This window comes from Nerophis lumbriciformis, linkage group LG08, assembly GCF_033978685.3.
Source record: "Nerophis lumbriciformis linkage group LG08, RoL_Nlum_v2.1, whole genome shotgun sequence".
In the NCBI taxonomy this organism is placed as follows: Eukaryota; Metazoa; Chordata; class Actinopteri; order Syngnathiformes; family Syngnathidae; genus Nerophis; species Nerophis lumbriciformis.
The window spans coordinates 44,854,368-44,873,877 of NC_084555.2; the positions used below are offsets into that span (position 1 = coordinate 44,854,368).

At 38.4% G+C, this 19,510-nt stretch overlaps 1 protein-coding gene across 2 annotated transcripts in view; it reads left to right on the forward strand.

The window, feature by feature from the left end:
• The first annotated feature begins 1,200 nt into the window (after positions 1–1,200).
• The window catches only part of slc8a3 (solute carrier family 8 member 3), a 130,503-nt gene continuing 112,193 nt past the window's right edge, over positions 1,201–19,510 (forward strand). For both annotated transcript variants that reach the window (XM_061968998.1, XM_061968999.1), the window contains exons 1-2: positions 1,201–1,235; positions 12,076–13,935. In XM_061968998.1, the coding sequence (XP_061824982.1) occupies positions 12,146–13,935 (1,790 nt within the window). In that variant the 5' untranslated portion in view covers positions 1,201–1,235; positions 12,076–12,145. The remainder of the gene's footprint in view (positions 1,236–12,075; positions 13,936–19,510) is intronic.

Here is a 19,510-nt window from a genome sequence, read left to right on the forward strand (position 1 = left end):
GTTTATATGTACATGAGTGTGTGTGTGTATATATGTATGTATATGTATATTATATATATGTATGTATGTATGTGTATGTATATTATATCTATCCATGTGTATATATGTACATATATATGTATGTATATATATATATATAATGTATATATATATATAATGTGTATATATGTATATATATATATATAAGTATGTGTTACTGTATATTATTTACATTCTTTGTGGTCTAAAGTTTGTTGCATTGTATGATAAATACACCCTATATAGTTTATATATCAATAATAAAGAATATGATGCAACAAACACACGACCACCATACGATAATATATTTAATATACACTACAAATATACTACAACAATACAATATTATTATATTAGATGCAGTCCCATGACATTGTTGCATTATACTGCCTATTAGTCACATGATTGTGGATGGTCACGTGACACCGTTGCACTATAATGTATATTAGCGTTATATAATAATTTATTACACGTGGTCACGTGACGTCGTTTGTCGTTGCAGGTTGGTCCTGTCAGCTGATGATGACGTAACTCAGCTGTAAGATTTTTTTATTTTTTTTTCTCCATATAGGGGAGGAGTGATGCAACCATTTGCCACCTCCGTGTTCCAAAAATGTAAAAAAAAAAAATGTAATAAATAAAAAGAAGACGGGGCTGTGAAGCTGGCGTGATGCGTTCACGTACCTCTGCAGGCAGCGGCGAAAATCAGTGAGGAATAACTTGTCTCTTTTATTTTTTTTATTACTATTTAATTTTTTCAGCGCCGGTTTGGCGAAGCTCCGCAGAGCGAGCGCCGATCCCGGCTTGGCATTAAGACGAGCCCGCTGAAGATCTCCACGAGCTTCCATCAACACGCCCACCTAGAGGGGGCGAGACCCTAAAATACTGACCTACCACCACCGCCCCCCCAGCCCCCACCCCCTTCACCCATTTCGTCATTGCCTGATCGGACAGCATCATTTTGTCACACTGGGAGGTTGTGGTCCTGCTGAGGAGGAGGAGGAGGAGGACATCGCGGCAAAGACCTGCGGCGGTTCCGATCCGGTCCAAGCATCTTGCCTCCAAGAACCCGGCCGGCCCGAGGGGGGAGGGGGGTGGGACGCCGGAGTTTTGGCTGTCAGTCAACCGAAGAGGAGGAGGAGGCGGAGGAGGAGGAGGAGGAGGAGGACCGGAGCTCCTTGCAGCCGCGACACCGAACCACCAGGAGCAGAGCCCAGGTAGGCGACATCCCATAATAATCCCAAAATGCAGAGGTTGCAACGTTGCTCGGTCGTTTCTTGTCACGCATCCAGTGGAGATGTTGGCACGCATGAGAATGTTTCGATGTGAAGGATGAGATGTTTCATGCAGTACAGTATGAGCTCAGGCTTAGGGATTCCCCCTCAGGTATGAGCGGGAGTGGATGTGTTGGTGCTGATGATTAATCAGCAACAGCTGAAGCTTGTGTGCTGACTCCGCTCATGCATGAAGCTCACATAACCTCCCATCCATCAGAGAAGACTTAAAAATAGAATATATCACCAACGCGCGCCTCGGACTGTCACCCGACATTTCACTGTAAACACACTCAGATGTGCTATTAGTTGTTTGATTTCATGATGTATCAACATGGTACACGCAACTTGTATTGGCCGTCACGCGTCACATAATCAGGGGCGACAATAAAGGTTGAAAAAAATGTAATACTATTTAGAATAAATTGTAATCTAATACAGAGCTGGGCAAATATTAATTGTTTGATTTCATGATATATCTACATGCAGGGGCGCCGAAAAGGGGGGGGGGGGGGGTAAAGGAGACGGATTCTAGGGGCCCATGTTGGAGGGGGGCCCAGAGAGGCCCCTAATGATGATGAAATTATAATACAGAAAAAATAATGACACTGTGTTGGGGGCCCTGTAAAGATTATATTCATGGGGCCCAAAATCCCTAGCGGCGCCCCTGTCTACATGGTACATGCAACTTGTGTTGTTCGTCACGCGTCGCATAATCAGGGGCGACAATAAAGGTTTAAAAAAATTAAATACTATTTAGAATAAATTGTAATCTAATAAAGAGCTGGGCAAATATTAATTGTTTGATTTCATGATATATCTACATAGTACATGCAACTTGTGTTGTTCGTCACACGTCACATAATCAGGGGCGACAATAAAGGGTGAAAAAAATGGAATACTATTTAAGATAAATTGTAATCTAATACAGAGCTGGGCAAATATTAATTGTTTGATTTCATGATACATCTACATAGTACATGCAACTTGTGTTGTTCGTCACACGTCGCATAATCAGGGGCGACAATAAAGGTTGAAAAAAATTAAATACTATTTAGAATAAATTGTAATCTAATACAGAGCTGGGCAAATATTAATTGTTTGATTTCATGATATATCTACATGGTACATGCAACTTGTATTGGCCGTCACACTTCACATAATCAGGGGCGACAATAAAGGTTGAAAAAATTTGAATATTATTTAAAATAAGTTGTAGTCTAATACAGAGCTGGGCAAATATTAATTGTTTGATTTCATGATACATCTACATGGTACATGCAACTTGTATTGGCCGTCACGCGTCGCATAATCAGGGGCGACAATAAAGGTTGAAAAAATTTGAATATTATTTAAAATAAGTTGTAGTCTAATACAGAGCTGGGCAAATATTAATTGTTTGATTTCATGATATATCTACATGGTACATGCAACTTGTATTGGCCATCACGCGTCGCATAGTCAGGGGCGACAATAAAGGTTGAAAAAAATTGAATACTATTTAGAATAAATTGTAATCTAATAAAGAGCTGGGCAAATATTAATTGTTTGATTTCATGATATATCTACATGGTACATGCAACTTGTATTGGCCGTCACACGTCGCATAATCAGGGGCAACAATAAAGCTTGGAAAAAATTGAATATTATTTAAAAAAAATTGTAATCTAATAAAGAGCTGGGAAAATATTAATTGTTTGATTTCATGATATATCTACATGGTACATGCAACTTGTATTGGCCGTCACGCGTCGCATAATCAGGGGCGACAATAAAGGTTGATAAAAATTAAATACTATTTAGAATAAATTGTAATCTAATACAGAGCTGGGCAAGTATTAATTGTTTGATTTAATGATATATTTACATGGTACATGCAACTTGTATTGGCCGTCACGCGTCGCATAATCAGGGGCGACAATAAAGGTTGAAAAAATTTGAATATTATTTAAAATAAGTTGTAGTCTAATACAGAGCTGGGCAAATATTAATTGTTTGATTTCATGATATATCTACACGGTACATGCAACTTGCATTGGCCGTCACACGTCGCATAATCAGGGGCGGCAATAAAGGTTTGAAAAAATGGAATATTATTTAAAATAAATTGTAATTTAATACAGAGCTGGGCAAATATTAATTGTTTGATTTCATGATATATCTACACGGTACATGCAACTTGTATTGGCCGTCATGCGTCACATAATCAGGGGCGACAATAAAGGTTGAAAAAAATTAAATACTATTTAAAATAAATTGTAATCTAATACAGAGCTGGGCAAATATTAATTGTTTGATTTCATGATACATCTACATAGTACATGCAACTTGTGTTGTTCGTCACGCGTTGCAAAATCAGGGGCGACAATAAAGCTTGGAAAAAATTGAATATTATTTAAAATAAATTGTAATCTAATACAGAGCTGGGCAAATATTAATTGTTTGATTTAATGATATATCTACATGGTACATGCAACTTGTATTGGCCGTCACGCGTCGCATAATCAGGGGCGACAATAAAGGTTGAAAAAATTTGAATATTATTTAAAATAAGTTGTAGTCTAATACAGAGCTGGGCAAATATTAATTGTTTGATTTAATGATTAATCTACATGGTACATGCAACTTGTATTGGCCGTCACGCGTCGCATAATCAGGGGCGACAATAAAGGTTGAAAAAAATTGAATACTATTTAGAATAAATTGTAATCTAATAAAGAGCTGGGCAAATATTAATTGTTTGATTTCATGATATATCTACATAGTACATGCAACTTGTATTGGCCGTCACGCGTCGCATAATCAGGGGCGACAATAAAGGTAGAAAAAAATGGAATACTATTTAAAATAAATTGTAATCTATTACAGAGCTGGGCAAATATTAATTGTTTGATTTCATGATATATCTACACGGTACATGCAACTTGTATTGGCCGTCACGCGTCACATAATCAGGGGCGACAATAAAGGTTGAAAAAAATTGAATACTATTTAGAATAAATTGTAATCTAATAAAGAGCTGGGAAAATATTAATTGTTTGATTTCATGATATATCTACATGGTACGTGCAACTTGTGTTGACCGTCACTCGTCACATAATCAGGGGCGACAATTAAGGTTGAAAAAAATTGAATACTGTTTAAAATGAATTGTAGTCAATGTTCTTATACAGAGCTGGGCAAATATTAATTGTTTGATTTCATGATATATCTACACGGTACATGCAACTTGTATTGGCCGTCACGCGTCACATAATCAGGGGCGACAATAAAGGTTGAAAAAAATGGAATTCTATTTAAAATAAATTGTAATCAATGCTCTAATACATGCAGAGCTGGGCAAATAATTTGACTCGGGGGGCCACATTTAGAGAAAACATGTGTATGTGTGTATAAATTATATGTCCACATTCAGCTGTAAAACTCTGCTGTACAATATGTGTGTTTGGGTCCCTTTTTTTTCCAGGAACACGAATAAAAAAGTCAGTTCTAAAAAAGTTACAACAGACCACCTCGAAAAAACGGAATGGAATTTTACAGTTTTTCACTGAATGTGACACCCAAAATGTACATGAAAATAAAGAAAGTGGGATTTACAATATTAACTATGAACGATAAAACAGTGAATATTAACAACATATGAACATCGCTCCTCCATAGACATTGTTGACAATCAAACAAAACACAACAAAAAAGTAACAAACAGCAAAATATGAATGCTAAGTGTATAAAACACCTACAATATGATATATTATCACTTTTATGCAGAAATTTGTTGTAAAAATTTGCTTCCGTATCTGTTCTTGACACATGCGTTTCGGGCTGGCTGCGCTGAAAACAAACCCCGCCCACTCTGCTTTGTTCCTGTCTGAGCTGCTGTGACGTAGATTACGGTAATAACTCCTACAACACACACAAGTGCAGATTTCAACCATTGAATACTTTCTGTTAGAGATGTCCGATAATATCGAACTGCCGATATTATCGGCCGATAAATGCTTTAAAATGTGATATCGGAAGTTATCGGCATCGGTTTCAAAAACTAAAATGTATGACTTTTTAAAACGCCGCTGTGTACACGGACGTAGGGAGAAGTACAGAGCGCCAATAAACCTTAAAGGCACTGCCTTTGCATGTCGGCCCAGTCACATAATATCTACGGCTTTTCACACACACAAGTAAATGCAAGCATACTTGGTCAACAGCCATACAGGTCACGCTGAGGGTGGCCGTATAAACAACTTTAACACTGTTACAAATATGCGCCACACTGTGAACCCACACCAAACAAGAATGACAAACACATTTCGGGAGAACATCCGCACCGTAACACAACATAAACACAACAGAACAAATACCCAGAACCCCTTGCAGCACTAACTCTTCCGGGACGCTACAATATACACCCCCCGCTACCCCCTACCCCAAACCCCGCCCACCTCAACCTCCTCATGCATGTCCCAAATTCCAAGCTGCTGTTTTGAGGCATGTTAAAAAAAATAATGCACTTTGTGACTTCAATAATAAATATGGCAGTGCCATGTTGGCATTTTTTTCCATAACTTGAGTTGATTTATTTTGGAAAACCTTGTTACATTGTTTAATGCATCCAGCGGGGCATCACAACAAAATTAGGCATAATAATGTGTTAATTCCACGACTGTATATATCGGTATCGGTTGATATCGGAATCGGTAATTAAGAGTTGGACAATATCGGAATATCGGATATCGGCAAAAAAGCCATTATCGGACATCTATAGTTTCAACCATATTACTTTCTAAAGTTAGTTAGTTAGTAATACTAATTAATACTAAGTAATACTATTTTCTACTAAGTAGATCAATAGTAAGAATGTTGCGTTCAAGTGTTTACCAAGTAAAACATACACAGGAGTGTTGCGTTCAATTGTCTTAAGTACATCAATAGTAAGAATGTTGTGTTCAAGTGTTTACCATGTAAAATAATAGTGGAAGTGTTGCGTTCAAATGTCTATTAAGTACATCAATAGTAAGGATGGTGTGCTCAAGTGTTTACCAAGTAAAATAATAGTGTTGCATTCAAATGTCTACTAAGTAGATCAATAGTAAGAATGTTGCGTTCAAGTGTTTACCAAGTAAAACATAAACGAGAGTGTTGCGTTCAAATGTCTACTAAGTAGATCAATAGTAAGAATGTTGTGTTCAAGTGTTTACCATGTAAAATAATAGTGGAAGTGTTGCGTTCAAATGTCTATCAAGTACATCAATAGTAAGGATGGTGTGTTCAAGTGTTTACCAAGTAAAATAATAGTGTTGCATTCAAATGTCTACTAAGTACATTAAAAGTAAGAATGTTGTGTTCAAGTGTTTACCAAGTAAAACATAAACAAGAGTGTTGTGTTCAAATGTCTACTAAGTAGATCAATAGTAAGAATGTTGCGTTCAAGTGTTTACCATGTAAAATAATAGTGGAAGTGTTGCGTTCAAATGTCTATTAAGTACATCAATAGTAAGCATGGTGTGTTCAAGTGTTTACCAAGTAAAATAATAGTGTTGCATTCAAATGTCTACTAAGTACATCAATAGTAAGGATGGTGTGTTCAAGTGTTTACCAAGTAAAATAATAGTGTTGCATTCAAATGTCTACTAAGTACATTAAAAGTAAGAATATTGTGTTCAAATGTTTACCAAGTAAAACATAAACGAGAGTGTTGCGTTCAAATGTCTACTAAGTAGATCAATAGTAAGAATGTTGCGTTCAAGTGTTTACCAAGTAAAACATTAACAAGATTGTTGCGTTCAAATGTCTATTAAGTACATCAATAGTAAGAATCTTGTGTTCAAATGTTTACCAAGTAAAACATAAACAGGAGTGTTGCGTTCAAATGTCTTTAAGTACATCAATAGTAAGAATGTTGTGTTCAAGTGTTTACCATGTAAAATAATAGTGGAAGTGTTGCGTTCAAATGTCTATTAAGTACATCAATAGTAAGGATGGTGTGTTCAAGTGTTTACCAAGTAAAATAATAGTGTTGCATTCAAATGTCTACTAAGTACATTAAAAGTAAGAATATTGTGTTCAAATGTTTACCAAATAAAACATAAACGAGAGTGTTGCATTCAAATGTCTACTAAGTAGATCAATAGTAAGAATGTTGCGTTCAAGTGTTTACCAATTAAAATATTAACGAGATTGTTGCGTTCAAATGTCTATTAAGTACATCAATAGTAAGAATGTTGTGTTCAAGTGTTTACCAAGTAAAATAATAGTGTTGCATTCAAATGTCTACTAAGTACATCAATAGTAAGGATGGTGTGTTCAAGTGTTTACCAAGTAAAATAATAGTGTTGCATTCAAATGTCTACTAAGTACATTAAAAGTAAGAATATTGTGTTCAAATGTTTACCAAATAAAACATAAACGAGAGTGTTGCATTCAAATGTCTACTAAGTAGATCAATAGTAAGAATGTTGCGTTCAAGTGTTTACCAAGTAAAACATTAACAAGATTGTTGCGTTCAAATGTCTATTAAGTACATCAATAGTAAGAATGTTGTGTTCAAGTGTTTACCAAGTAAAACATAAACAGGAGTATTGCATTCAAATGTCTGAAGTACATCAATAGTCATAATGTTGTGTTCAAGTGTTTACCATGTAAAATAATAGTGGAAGTGTTGCGTTCAAATGTCTATTAAGTACATCAATAGTAAGGATGGTGTGTTCAAGTGTTTACCAAGTAAAATAATAGTGTTGCATTCAAATGTCTACTAAGTACATAAAAAGTAAGAATGTTGTGTCCAAGTAAACCATTGACGAGAGTGTTGCCTTCAAATGTCTACTAAGTAGATCAATAGTAAGAATGTTGCGTTCAAGTGTTTACCAAGTAAAACATTAACGAGATTGTTGCCTTCAAATGTCTATTAAGTACATCAATAGTCAGAATGTTGTGTTCAAGTGTTTACCAAGTAAAACATAAACAGGAGTGTTGCGTTCAAATGTCTTTAAGTACATCAATAGTAAGAATGTTGTGTTCAAGTGTTTACCATGTAAAATAATAGTGTTGCGTTCAAATGTCTACAAAGTAGATCAATAGTAAGAATGTTGCGTTCAGGTGTTTACCAAGTAAAACATTAACGAGATTGTTGCGTTCAAATGTCTATTAAGTACATCAATAGTCAGAATGTTGTGTTCAAGTGTTTACCATGTAAAATAATAGTGGAAGTGTTGCGTTCAAATGCCTATTAAGTACATCAATAGTAAGGATGGTGTGTTCAAGTGTTTACCAAGTAAAACATAAACAGGAGTGTTGCGTTCAAATGTCTACTAAGTACATTAAAAGTAAGAATGTTGTGTTCAAATGTTTACCAAGTAAAACATTAACGAGATTGTTGCGTTCAAGTGTCTATTAAGTACATCAATAGTAAGAATGTTGTGTTCAAGTGTTTACCATGTATAATAATAGTGGAAGTGTTGCGTTCAAATGTCTATTAGGTACATCAATAGTAAGGATGGTGTGTTCAAGTGTTTACCAAGTAAAATAATAGTGTTGCATTCAAATGTCTACTAAGTACATTAAAAGTAAGAATGTTGTGTTCAAGTGTTTACCAAATAAAACATAAACGAGATTGTTGCGTTCGAATGTCTACTAAGTACATCAATAGTAAAAATGTTGCGTTCAAGTGTTTAGCAAGTAAAACATAAACGAGAGATGTGATGTTCATGCACGGTTCATTTTGTGCACCAGTATAAAAACATGGTAACACTTTAGTATGGGGAACATATTCACCATTAATTAGTTGCTTATTAACATGCGAATTAGTAACATATTGGCTCTTAACTAGTCATTATTAAGTACTTATTAATGTCTTATTCGGCATGGCCTTATTATAACCCTAACCCTCTAACCCTGGCCCTAACAGATAACTCTAAATTAAGTCTTTATTACTTAGAATATGTTCCCCATACTAAAGTGTTACCAAAAACGTATAAATTAGAAAAAAAAAAACATTTTATTTTTCACTAAAGAAGGGTTGGGTGAATGTGCATATGAAACAGGTGGGGTTTGGTACCTCCAACAAGGTTAAGAACCACTGGTCTAGTGTCTTAACGGGCCTTAATATGTCCAGGTCTGCTGAAGGCGCCGGTCAATTGCTGAGCTGGCAGGATTAGGTCAAAATAAGGTATGTGATCAATTAACCCGAAACAACACGCTAACTAAGCATATTTATTACGATCATATATCATCAAATATAGTTGTGAGGCAGTTGTTGAAAACATGTTAGCTGGCTGCTTCCTCCTGACATCAGCTGTTAGCACTAAATGGGTTGTCAGGTTGCATCCCATTAAGGCGGCAGAGGTGCGGAAAGAAGCGTTATGGGAATAGTGGAGTGTAGGAGTCTGCACTCTTGGTTGGCCCTTCTTCTTGGCTTTCTTTTTTTTCTTTTTTTTTTTGCCAATGCAACATTTTGGAGCCTGCTTAGTCGGTCAACATTGGAATCTGATGAGCAAGCTGTTTTTTTTACCCCCCCACCCCTCCCATGACTTTTTAAGACAATCGCACTCCGACCCTGGTAATTACACCTTCCAAAAGAAGTGAAATATTTCAAACGACTGCTTTTTTTTTTTTTTTTACAGATCCCCCCCCCCAAAAATGAAATTAAATATTTTCCATAATAATAATAATTATTAATGTACGGAGCCCCTAAAGGGACATGAGGGAAAATTTAAAAAAAAAAAATCATTTTTATTTAAAAAAAATTTTTTTAGACATGTATCTCGTGTGCACAAGAAACTATCTCGTGCACATGAGAAATTTTCTCGTGAGTACGAGATACTTTTTACAAAATTATTAAAAAAAAAAAAAAAAAAATTTTATTATTATTTTTTTAATAATTTTATAAAAATAAACTCGTGCACACGAGATAGTTTCTCGTGCGCACGAGATACATGTCTAAAAAAAAAAATAATAAAAAAAAATTATCCAATTTTTGTTAATTTTTTTTATAATTTTATAAAATTTTCTCGCGCGAAATTTTTTATTTTTTAATTTTTTTAAATTAAATCAACATAAAAAACACCAGATACACTTACAATTAGTGCACCAACCCCAAAAACCTCCCTCCCCCATTTACACTCATTCACACAAAAGGGTTGTTTGTTTCTGTTATTAATATTGTGGTTCCTACATTATATATCAATATATATCAATACAGTCTGCAAGGGATACAGTCCGTAAGCACACATGATTGTGCGTGCTGCTGGTCCACTAATAGTACTAACCTTTAACAGTTAATTTTACTCATTTTCATTAATTACTAGTTTCTATGTAACTGTTTTTATATTGTTTTACTTTCTTTTTTATTCAAGAAAATGTTTTTAATTTATTTTCCTTATTTTATTTTATTAATTTTTTTTTAAAGTACCTTATCTTCACCATACCTGGTTGTCCAAATTAGGCATAATAATGTGTTAATTCCACGACTGTATATATCGGTTGATATCGGTATCGGTAATTAAGAGTTGGACAATATCGGAATATCGGATGTCGGCAAAAAAGCCATTATCGGACATCCCTAATTTTAATCAGTTTCAGTCATCCAGCAAGTATAAAACTATAACATAAGACAATAAAACTGTTATTTTAATTTTGGACAGTCTATATGTTGACAAGCATACGTAGGAAGGATCACCTTCTTTCTCACAAACAGTGTCAGCTTGCACATTGTTTTCAGAAGTGCTAAATAAAGATGCAAAATAGCGCTCGCAATTCTTGATAAATCACACTGCGTGCGCTAAATCAGTGGTCTCCAACCACTGGGCTGCGGATCGAATGGTACCGGGCCGCACAAGAAATTAAAAAAAAAAAATATATATATATATTTTTTTTTTAATTAAATCAACATAAAAAACACAAGATACACTTACAATTAGTGCACCAACCCAAAAAACCTCCCTCCCCCATTTACACTCATTCACACAAAAGGGTTGTTTCTGTCATGTCTGTGTGATCATGTTTTTGTTTTGGTCATGTTCGGTTTTGTTTTTGGACTTTTTGTGCACTTTTGTTTTGTCACCATAGCAACCATTAGTTTTCACCTGTCACGTCACGCACCTGTTTCACGTTTTGAGTCACGCAGCTGTTTTCGTTAATCATGTCTACAGTATTTAAGTTCATTGTTTTCAGTTTGTCGTTCTGACGACATCCCGCATTTATGCTCTTCATACCCCTGTCACACTCTTACCTCTGCGCACTTCATAGTCCATGCCAAGTATGTTTTTTTGTTTATTAATGCCACAGTTAGTGTTTTTGTTTAATTGTTCACAGTTTCTGCCTATGTGCAAGTTTTGTTTTCAATAGCCTAGTTTTGTACCTCCGCCATTGTGCGCGCTTTTCGTTTCGTTCCTTTTTGATATATAGTGTTAAAATAAATCATGTATTCACCGTCACGCCATGTCTGGTCCAAATCACTTGCACCTCGGGAGAACAAACCACGCCATAGTCCAAGTCGTGACAGTTTCTTTCTGTTATTAATATTCTGGTTCCTACATTATATATCAATACAGTCTGCAGGGATACAGTCCGTAAGCACGCATGATTGTATTTTTTAATGACAAAAAATATATATATATAATTCCTCCCCCACTCCCGGTACGTGGGACAAATTTCCAAGCATTGACCAGTCCGCAGTTACAAAAAGGTTGGGGACCACTGCGCTAAATGATTATATTTTTCATCTTCTCATCACCCATTCCTAACCTCAACCTTTTGACCACAAGTTATTAATTATGTTGTTTGTGTTCAGGTCTTGGTTGGAGTCCAAGCCCAGTGCTGGAGCCCAGTGTGGTCAGGACCCCCGAGACCGAGGAGGGTGCATGGAGGGGTCAAGGCCCGTAGGTCCAGGGTCCTCGGCCTGCCTGTGGTTGGGGCTGGTCTCGGCAGCGGTGACCTTCCTTTGCGCGGAGTCCCGCACCACCCCGAGTCCGCCGCTCGCCCCGGACAATGCCACCTGCCCGGGGAACTCCAAGTGCAGGCCCGGCATCATCCTGCCCATCTGGTACCCGGAGGATCCGTCCATGGGGGACAAGATCGCGCGGGTCATTGTGTATTTCGTGGCCATGATCTACATGTTCCTGGGGGTGTCCATCATCGCCGACCGCTTCATGGCGGCCATCGAGGTCATCACATCGCAAGAGAAGGAGATCGTCATCAAGCGACCCAACGGGGAGACCACCACCACCACCATCCGAGTGTGGAACGAGACGGTGTCCAACCTCACCCTCATGGCGCTGGGGTCCTCCGCCCCGGAGATCATGCTCTCCGTCATCGAGGTCTGCGGACACGAGTTCAAAGCGGGCGAGCTGGGGCCGGCCACCATCGTGGGCAGCGCCGCCTTCAACATGTTCGTCATCATCGGCCTGTGCGTGTCCGTCATCCCCCAAGGAGAAGTCCGCAAAGTGAAACACCTGCGGGTGTTCTTCATCACCGCCGGCTGGAGCATCTTCGCCTACATTTGGCTCTACATGATCCTGGCCGTCTTCTCCCCCAACGAGGTCCAAGTCTGGGAGGGCCTGCTCACGCTCGCCTTCTTCCCCGTCTGCGTGGTCCTGGCCTGGGTGGCCGACCGCCGCCTGCTCTTCTACAAGTTCATGCACAAGAAGTACCGCACCGACAAGCACCGCGGCGTCATCATCGAGACGGAGACGGAGCGCGCCAAGGGGATCGAGATGGACGGCAAGATGGTCAACTCTCACTTCATGGACGGTGGCGGCTGCGCCGGCGGCGGCAACCTGATGGGTCTGATCGAGAGCAAGGAGGTGGACGAGTCCCGCCGCGACATGATCCGCATCCTCAAGGACCTGAAGCAGAAGCACCCGGAGAAAGAGCTGGACCAGCTGGTGGAGATGGCCAACTACTACGCGCTCTCGCACCAGCAGAAGAGCCGCGCCTTCTACCGCATCCAGGCCACGCGCATGATGACGGGCGCCGGGAACATCCTGAAGAAGCACGTGGCGGAGCAGGCCAAGAGGTGCGCCAGCGTGCAGGAGGTGCACGTGGACGAGCCCGATGAGTACGTCACCCGCGTCGCCTTCGAGCCCGCCACCTACCAGTGCCTGGAGAACTGCGGCGCCGCCATCCTCAGCATCACCAGGAAGGGCGGCGACATCAACAAGACCGTCTACGTGGATTACAAGACGGAGGACGGCTCGGCCAACGCCGGCGCCGACTACGAGTTCACCGAGGGCACGGTGGTCTTCAAGCCCGGGGAGATGGTCCGGGAAGTCAGCGTGGGCATCATCGACGACGACATCTTCGAGGAGGACGAGCACTTCTTCGTGCGCCTCGGCAACCTGCGCGTGCTGGAGGTGGAGGAGGAGCTGCTGTCCGCCAACAGTCTTCCCTACCCAAAGGCGGTTTTGGGGTTCCCCGCCGTCGCCACGGTGACCATCCTGGACGACGACCACGCCGGCATCTTCACCTTCGAGAGCGGCTCGGCGCACATCAGCGAGAGCATCTGCATCATGGAGGTGAAGGTGCTGAGGACTTCCGGCGCCAGGGGGACGGTCATCGTGCCGTACCGCACGCTGGAGGGCCTCGCCAAGGGGGGCGGCGAGGACTTTGAGGACACGTACGGCGAGCTGGAGTTCAAGAACGACGAGATCTGGTAAGACGGCGCTTCTTTTATTCACATTGAATGATTAAAACACGGAAAAAAGACCCACGTAACCTGCGTTCTAGTCGCAGCGTTCATGGCGTTCTGGCTCTTTAGCGCCGCCCTAGTGGCTCCCTGGACCTCTTGAGATGAAGAAAAAAAAAAATTTTTTATTTGAATATATTTTCTGTAGGAGATCAAACATGACACAAACCTGTTAGAAATCCCACTGTTTATATTAAACATGCTTCACTGATGAGAGCATTTTGGCGAGCGCCATTTTGTCCTACTAATTTTGGCGGTTCTTGAACTCACCGTTGTTTGTTTACGTGTACAGCTTTTTTCCAATGCTGCCACAGAAAGACGTGTTTTATTCCACTCCTTTTTTGTCTCATTTTGTCCACCACACGTTTTATGCTGTGTGTGAATGCACAAAGGTGAGCTTTGTTGATGTTATTGATTTGCTGGAGTGCTTATCAGGCATATTTGGTCAATCCATGACTGCAAGCTAATCGATGCTAACATGCTATTTAGGCTAGCTGCATGTACATAATGCATCATTATGCCTCGTTTGTAGCTATATTTGAGCTCATTTAATTTCCTTTACTAATGTCCTCTGTGTTATCCTACTGATTTTGGCAGTTCTTGAACTCACCGTAGTTTGTTTATATGTACAACTTTTTCCGATGCTGCCACAGAAAGACGTGTTTCATGCCACTCCTTTTTTGTCTCATTTTGTCCACCACACGTTTTATGCTGTGCGTGAATGCACAAAGGTGAGCTTTGTTGATGTTATTGATTTGCTGGAGTGCTTATCAGGCATATTTGGTCAATCCATGACTGCAAGCTAATCGATGCTAACATGCTATTTAGGCTAGCTGCATGTACATAATGCATCATTATGCCTCGTTTGTAGCTATATTTGAGCTCATTTAATTTCCTTTATTTATGTCCTCTGTGTTATCCTACTGATTTGGGTAGTTCTTGAACTCACCGTAGTTTGTTTGTATGTACAACTTTTCCTGATGCTGCCACAAAAAGACGTGTTTCATGCCACTCCTTTTTTGTCTCATTTTGTCCACCAAACGTTTTATGCTGTGCGTGAATGCACAAAGGTGAGCTTTGTTGATGTTATGGATTTGCTGGAGTGCTTATCAGGCATATTTGGTCAATCCAAGCTAATTGATGCTAACATGCTATTTAGGCTAGCTGTATGTACATATAGCTTCATTATGCCTTGTTTGTTGGTATATTTGAGCTTATTTAATTTCATTTACTTATGTCCTCTGTGTGTTTAATTTATATTTGCATGTCTCATGGCACATTATCCGTGTGTAATATCGGCTAAATTTCTCATAGTTGTTTGTGTGCCATGTTGTTCCAGACCACAGCAAATATTACCCAGCTTGCAAAGACTGTAATGAATCCATTAGAAGAAGACAGCCTGCCGTTTCCTTAAACTTGGACACACACATCTATACCTTTGGCCAGTCTGAGACAGTCATTTCCAGAAGTTATCTCATCCTGTGAGAAGCCTCCATTTTACTAATGATTTCCAATGTTGCAAAAGTGTGTAGAATGAAAATTAGAATACAACATTTCTGTCAACGAAGATTTGCATCAGCCTTTGATAGTAGGCTAATATTACGGAGCCCCGAAAGGGACATGGGGGAAAACATTTTTTTTATAATTTTATTTTATTTGTATTTTTTTTAGACATGTATCTCGTGCGCACAAGAAACTTTTTATAAAGTTATAAAAATTTTTTAAAAACATTTATAATTGTATTTTTTTAGACATGTTTCTCGTGCGCACGAGAAACTTTTTATAAAGTTATAAAAAAAAAAAAATTATAATTTTTATTTTTTATATTTTTTTAGACATGTATCTCGTGCGCACGAGAAACTTTTTATAAAGTTATAAAAAAAAAAATTTATAATTTTTTTTTTAATTTTTTTTTTTAGACATGTATCTCGTGCGCATGAGAAACTTTTTATGAAGTTATAAAAAAAAAAAAAATTATAATGTTTTATTTTTTATATTTTTTTTAGACATGTATCTCGTGCGCACGAGATACATGTCTTGAAAAAAAAGAAAATTAAAATACAGCATTTCTGTCAACAAAGATTTGCATCAGCCTTTGATAGTAGGCTAATATTACGGAGCCCCGAAAGGGACATGGGGGAAAACATTTTTTTAATAATTTTATTTTATTTGTAATTTTTTTTTAAATGTATCTCGTGCGCACAAGAAACTTTTAATAAAGTTATAAAAAAAAAATTTTTTTAATTTATAATTGTATTTTTTTTAGACATGTTTCTCGTGCGCACGAGAAACTTTTTATAAAGTTATAAAAAAAAAAATTATAATTTTTGATTTTTTATATTTTTTTTAGACATGTATCTTGTGCGCACGAGATACATGTCTAAAAAAAAAAAGAAAAAAAGAAAATTAAAATACAGCATTTCTGTCAACAAAGATTTGCATCAGCCTTTGATAGTAGGCTAATATTACGGAGCCCCGAAAGGGACATGGGGGAAAACATTTTTTTTATAATTTTATTTTATTTGTATTTTTTTTTAGACATGTATCTTGTGCGCACAAGAAACTTTTAATAAAGTTATAAAAAAATTTAAAAAAATTTATAATTGTATTTTTTTAGACATGTTTCTCGTGCGCACGAGAAACTTTTTATAAAGTTATAAAAAAAATTTTTTTATTATTTTTTATATTTTTTTTAGACATGTATCTCGTGCGCACGAGATACATGTCTAAAAAAAAAATTATAAAAATGTTTTTTTTTTTTTTATAACTTTATAAAAAGTTTCTCGTGCGCACGAGATACATGTCTAAAAAAAAAAAAAAAAAAAAATTATAACAATGTATTTTTGGAGGGAGGTGTTTAGGGCACGTCCGACCGGTAGGAGGCCACGGGGAAGACACAAGACACCTTGGGAAGACTATGTCTCCTGGCTGGCCTGGGAATGTCTCGAGATCCTCCGGGAGGAGCTGGACGAAGTGGCTGGGGAGAGGGAAGTCTGGGCTTCCCTGCTTAGGCTGCTGCCCCCGCGACCCGACCTCGGATAAGCGGAAGAAGATGGATGGATGTATGGATGGATGTATTTTTGTTTTTTCATAACTTTATAAAAAGTTTCTCGTGCGCACGAGATACATGTCTAAAAATAAAATAAAAAATAAAATAAAATTATAAAAAACAAAACTTCCCCCATGTCCCTTTAGGGGCTCCGTTTAATATAGCTAATAGCATTCATTATAATATTTATATAGGCTTTTCATTTTTTGCGGATTTTTGTTGTTGTTGTATTTTTGGTCCAATATGGCTCTTTCAACATTTTGGGTTGCTTTTTGCTGTTACAGTCTGCTTGCATTAGAGATAGTGACTGCCACCTACAGGGCTGGAGTCACTTTTTTTGCTCACTTTTTAGTCGAACTAATGCGCTCATTTGGCTTTTTGTCTCATTGGCTGGAAATGCCGACAATGGCATGTTTTCATGTGACTGAAGTTGAGGATTTGTCAGAGGTGCGTGTCGCCCTGAGCTAACCTGCGTCTCTAATCCCGCGCTGCCTTTGTTTGCTTTTTTTTGAATGTCATCATTTCCACATGTCACTCTGACAAGCAATAACAGGGGAGTGTTACGGCGGCGGCCAAAGTCCTTGTAACCATGACGACACGGCCCCGTCTGGTCCAGAGGCCGACGAGCAGCGCGGGTTTGATTCCTTTAAAAGCATTTTTGGGAGCGACGGTGTTGTTTTATGCAAATGTGGTAGCCGCCTGTGCTTATCGGTGCACACAATGTTTGGCACGGAACATTCCGGATGCTAATAAAAAAAGCAGGGGCCGCGTTGTGTCGTCCTTGTCTCGTGTAAAGCCATGCTCTCAAAAACACAATTGCTTCTCGGGAAATATTGATTTTTTTTTTTTTTTCAAGGTTGAGCAGGCTGTGAATCAGAGTGACACCCGTACGTCTCTTGACAGCCTCACTCTGCACCTGATGGCGATACTGGTGCTGCTAGTATCCTAGCTCCAGCTAGTACTTGTGGTTGTTCTGCTGGTGATGGTGATGTGGTTACGGTATCAAATTATTTTGAACATCATACAATTACAATGTAGTACATCTAGGGATGGGTACAGTACCTGGGAATCGATACCAGTACTCAACGGTATCGATCCTCCACACGACACCTCTGCTCCGGACAGGCTAACCTCCTCCAACCTCCGAGGACAAAGCTATTAACAACGGGAGACCGGGCTTTCTGCTCTGTGGAACGCTCTCCCTGACCACCTGAGGGCACCACAGACTGTGGATGCTTTTAAAAAAGGCTTTAAAAACCTTTCTTTTAAAAAAAGCCTTTTTTCTTAGATATATGCATATTAGTTTTAGCTATTTGGCTGTTCTAGTTTTTATTTTTTATTATTTTTTATTATCTTTTTATTATTATTTTTTCCTGATTCCTGTTTTCATGCATTTTTATTTTTGACATTAAAAGTCATGGTTTCCTGCATCAAGCCTGCCATCTCTGCATCTTGGGGTTCGTCACCAACACTCAAAAACAATTGATATTTATCAACACACACCGAAAATTGGTACCGTTATAATAATAATAATAATAATAATAGATTTTATTTGTAAAAAGCACAAATAAAATCTTTTTTTTTAAATTATTTTATTTTATTTTATTATTATTTTTAGACATGTATCTCGTGCGCACGAGAAACTTTTTATAAAGTTCTAAAAAAAACAAAAAACATTTTTATAATTTTTTTTTTTAGACATGCATCTCGTGCGTACCGTTATAATAATAATAATAATAGATTTTATTTGTAAAAAGCACAAATAAAATCTATTATTATTATTATTATAACGGTACCAATTTTCGGTGTGTGTTGATAAATATCAATTGTTTTTGAGTGTTGTTGACGAACCTTGCAGAGATGGCAGGCTTGATGCAGGAAAACATGACTTTTAATGTAAAAAATAAAAATGCATGAAAACAGGAATCAAGAACTAGGAACCAGGACGCAGGCAAACTGGAAACAACTAACAGGAACCAGGGAACAGCTCACAATACTCCGGCACTAACTGGAGGGCGAGGCAGGTATGAATAGGAGCCTGATTGGCAATTGCCACCAGGTGTGCCAGACTACCAATCGGGGACAGGTGAGGGAAACAAGCGCTCAGGGAGATGTGCAGGGAAAGGAACCAAAATAAGAGCACTGGCAGGAAATAGAACACAAACACAAAGAAAAACCCAAACATAACCAAACTGTCAGTGACAAGCCTGATATTATCACATTTATGGGTCTCAATTACAGTTGCAAGTCTAAGACATTAGATGGCACTAGTGCGGTGTTTTTTAACCACTAGTGTGCCGTGGGAGATTATCTAATTTCACCTATTTGGGTTAAAAAATATTTTTTGCAAACCAGTAATTATAGTCTACAAATGATGTGTTGTTGTTGAGTGTCGGTGCTGTCTAGAGCTCGGCAGAGTAACCGTGTAATACTCTTCCATATCAGTAGGTGGCAGCAGGTAGCTAAAGTCGGAAACAGCGGGAGGCATCGTGC